The sequence below is a fragment of the Onychomys torridus genome, chromosome 23, assembly GCF_903995425.1.
Source record: "Onychomys torridus chromosome 23, mOncTor1.1, whole genome shotgun sequence".
In the NCBI taxonomy this organism is placed as follows: Eukaryota; Metazoa; Chordata; class Mammalia; order Rodentia; family Cricetidae; genus Onychomys; species Onychomys torridus.
The window spans coordinates 63,396,706-63,400,274 of record NC_050465.1 but is presented as its reverse complement, the minus strand read 5'-3'; the positions used below and the strand labels follow the sequence as shown (position 1 = coordinate 63,400,274).

The 3,569-nt window shown below is 53.1% G+C and overlaps 1 protein-coding gene across 1 annotated transcript; it reads right to left on the bottom strand.

Annotated features, from left to right (window-relative positions):
* Positions 1 to 210: 210 nt before the first annotated feature.
* LOC118573153 lies at positions 211 to 1,615 on the bottom strand (the record flags this gene model as incomplete). Its single annotated transcript, XM_036173302.1, has 1 exon — positions 211 to 1,615. A coding segment is annotated over exon 1 (1,245 nt), but the record flags the coding sequence as incomplete, so codon positions are not given.
* Between the last annotated feature and the right edge of the window lie 1,954 nt (positions 1,616 to 3,569).

The following is a 3,569-nucleotide window of genomic DNA, read 5'->3' as shown; positions in this document are numbered from 1 at the left end:
CCTTCGTTCTCCCATCCTAACTCCCTCTCTGTCCTGACCCTGCAACACTACGGCGGCCAGTGTCTTGATCTCCTTGTGTCGTCTCTTGTCCCTCTCATCCTGCTTCTGCCACATCCTCTCCTCCCTTTCCTCCGGGGTTTCCCTCTTGTTAAATACTTTCTCTGCCTCCTTCAGCAGATCCGAAAGATTCAGTGTCGACAGTCCTTCTAACCTCTGTAACTTAGTCCTGATATCTGGGCTCGACTGGTAGATAAATGACAGGATAACTCCTGGCGCCTGCCCTGGGTCCTCTGGATCATAGGGGGTGTACATTCTATAAGCCTCTTTTAGCCTTTCTAAGAATGCGGCCGGCGTCTCCTCCCTTCCCTGGATGGTGCTTCTTACCTGGGCCAAATTAGTGGGCCGCCTAGCAGCGGCACGGAGACCCGCTAAAAGCAACTGGCGATAGAGACGTAGGTGTCCCCTACCTTCATCGGTGGTATAATCCCAATTCGGGCGCGTGAGGGGAAAGGCTATGTCAATGAGATTGGGGAGCTGGGTAGGTCTCCCATCTTCGCCGGGGACCAGCTTCCGTGCTTCCAGGAACACCCGCTGCTTCTCCTCCACAGTCAGGAGGGTCTGCAAAAGCTGTTGGCAGTCATCCCAGGTTGGCCGATGGGTCACTAGGATAGACTCAATCAAGTTGGTTAACGCCACGGGGTCTTTGGAAAATGGGGGGTTAAATTGTTTCCAGTTATAGAGATCAGAGGCCGAGAATGGCCAGTACTGAAGATGGCGGCCGGGCCCTTCCCTGAGGGGAAAGGCCTTGGATTCCAGGGGGGTGTCATCCCGGCGGGCCCGAAGGCGACTGGCGATGGGTGAGGGAACCGGGGTCCCCCCTGTGTCCCCGCCAGTTGCCATCCTCTCAGGGGCTGCTGCCCCTCCGATGGCCGGCGTCCCTGTTTCCGGTCCCGCGGCTGGCGCGGCCGGTGCCGCGCGATAAGGTGGCGGCTCAGCTGTTAGGAGGTCAATGAGGGGAGAGTCTAGGTCGGAGGGGAGGACGGAAGGCTTGAGAGCCTCTTTGCGGGGAAGTATAGGGTATAAAGAGGAGGAAGAAATCGCAGGAGGTGCGGAGGGCGGGGGAGAAGCCAAAGGGGTTGTAGAGGGACCTAGGAGGAAGGGCTTGACCCATGGAAATGGGTTTTCTACCAGGGATCTCCAGATGGCTATGTAGGGGACCTGGTCCGGGTGCCCGTGGGGTTTGGAGGCAAAAATCTTCCCTTCAACCTGTGAAATCAAAGAGAGGTTAAAGGAGCCCTCTCGGGGCCAGCCAACACCCATCCTAACCCATTCGGCCTCGCAGAGGGTGGTCCATTTATTCTTTTTGATGATGACTCCTTCATTGTTGCCACGGCCTTTTACATCCGACCAGCGGTCGAGAGTGAGGCCCAGGGGCGTAGCGACGGTTTGTCCCATTCTGGTGTCTAGATAAAGAAGAATTAGGCAGCAAACAAGAAACAGACAAACAACAGACGTTACAACAAATCGCGCTGCGCGGCTTCGGCGCAAAACCGAAAGCAAGAACTCGGTCGGGGATTGGGAGGGTTTGCGCCCTCCGTCCCCTGCCAACACCACGTATCCCTCGGATACATGGGAGGCCCCAAAAACCCGTGCCCCAAAGGGGAATTCAGACTCCCGTGGAACGTCTTCCAGGGTTGGTGAGCGAAGTCCGGGCTCGTCAGCCCCTTCAGTCTCACCCCGATACAGGGCACTAGGGGAGATACCCTAGTGCGGGACTCAGGCGGCCCGGCCTCACGACAAGTCTGCCTGCCTCCTCTCCCGGCACTACAATCAGGCGGCCCGGCCTCACGGCAGACCTTGCCCGCCTCCTTTCCTGGTCCCTCCGGACGCTGCGCAGGAACAGAGCTCAAACATAGAAACAGACAGCACAGAGACAAAACGGACACAGGACGGCTCGAGCTTAAACACAAATACCGAGGCCGGCCGGCTTACCTCCTGATGGTGGGTTGGTGGTCCGTGAGTAGAGGGTCTCTGCTCCTGGCTGGCTCGCCAAATGAAAGACCCCCGGAGGGATCTCCCCTCAGGTGAGACCCCCGTCTCAAGGAGCACGCAGCGACCACAAATCAGATGCAACAGCACGAGGTTTATTCAAACACAGGTACCTGGGCGACAAAGCCTCTCGGAAGACTTGCGCGCCTCTGGGTTGGTGAGATGGGTTTTTATAGCAAAAAGCGCGGGTACAGAAGCAGAAAGCATTGGTCAAAGGGCTCTGATTGGATAATTCAAACAAGGCGCGAATGGTTACAGAGCTCTAATTGGACAAAGCGAGGCGCGAGTATACAAGTATAAATCCAATAGGGCGTGAACTCAGGCTCAGGGCGGTTTGTGGGTCTCCTTGGTAACCAGATATGTGTGTTGACTCAACCCCTATCTAGAATTCCTCCCGTACTGACGCCAGGTGGTCTGTCCCTGACATCCTGCTTATCTCTACACCTTTGCCTTCTAGCTGAATTCCTTTGTTCCCCTACGTGCCTCACAAGCTAGGGGGTTTGCACAACAGAGCAATGCTTATCGGCTATCTGGGCTGCGGTGGGGCCATTCTATTTCCTGGAACTGTCTTTTGTTCCCTTATGAGCCTTGCAAACATAGCATTCCTATAGGGGTGCCGGGGGTTCTTTCACTTTCACCTACTTTTTTCTGGGCTCCAATAAGAACTTAATAAACCTTCTGATATTGTCCCACAGCTCTCAAAGCTGTCATTTTAATTTTTTTCCAATTTTCTCTCTTATTTTCTTGCAACGAATAAGATCCATTGGTCGGTCTCTCTCTCTCTCTCTGTGTATGTGTGTGCTTGAGCATGTTTCTATTTGTATGAGGCGTGCATATGTAGGGCAGAGGACAATCTGGCGTGTTGTTATTCAGGTGATGTTCGCCTTTTTTGTTGTTGCTGTTTGACACTGAAATTCTCACTGACTAAGGATAATGGAATTTTCCCAAGTTCTTGCCCTGAGAAAATTCCTCCCAGAGTCCTGGGAAAGACACTACATATGGCATGGGGTATCTGAGGGAAAGGAATCTATGTACACTATGCTCTTTTGCCTGTTAACTTTATTCTTCTATGACAAAATTCTATCTATACAGCTTCAGCTCTGTCCTCACATTGAGCTCCTCTCTGTGCCTAGTTTAACTGTCCTCATAGTTTTAGTAAGCTCCTGTGCTTCTGATTGTCTTCATGCTCTGTTCTTTGTCCTCTTCTATTCTTTCTGGCTTCTTAGCCCTGGCCCTGATAAACTGTATAAGAGATCTGCTTTACCCTCTACTGAATCCCTCCCTTCTCTCTGGCTGTACGGTTCTGTGTCTGCCTCTGAAATTCCACTCCAGTCCTTACTACACCTGTTTATGCAAAAAGCCCTATTGTCCTCAGTCAGTCTCTCTGCCATGCCCCTAGGCCTGAGGGAAGGGGAGGGTCTGAGCTTCATTTGCATAAGAAACAAAGCTATGCATCTACATCCTGCTTGTCTCCTAGGGAGGGGGTAGAGGAGAGAAGGAGGTGGTGGTCAGGGTAGGAG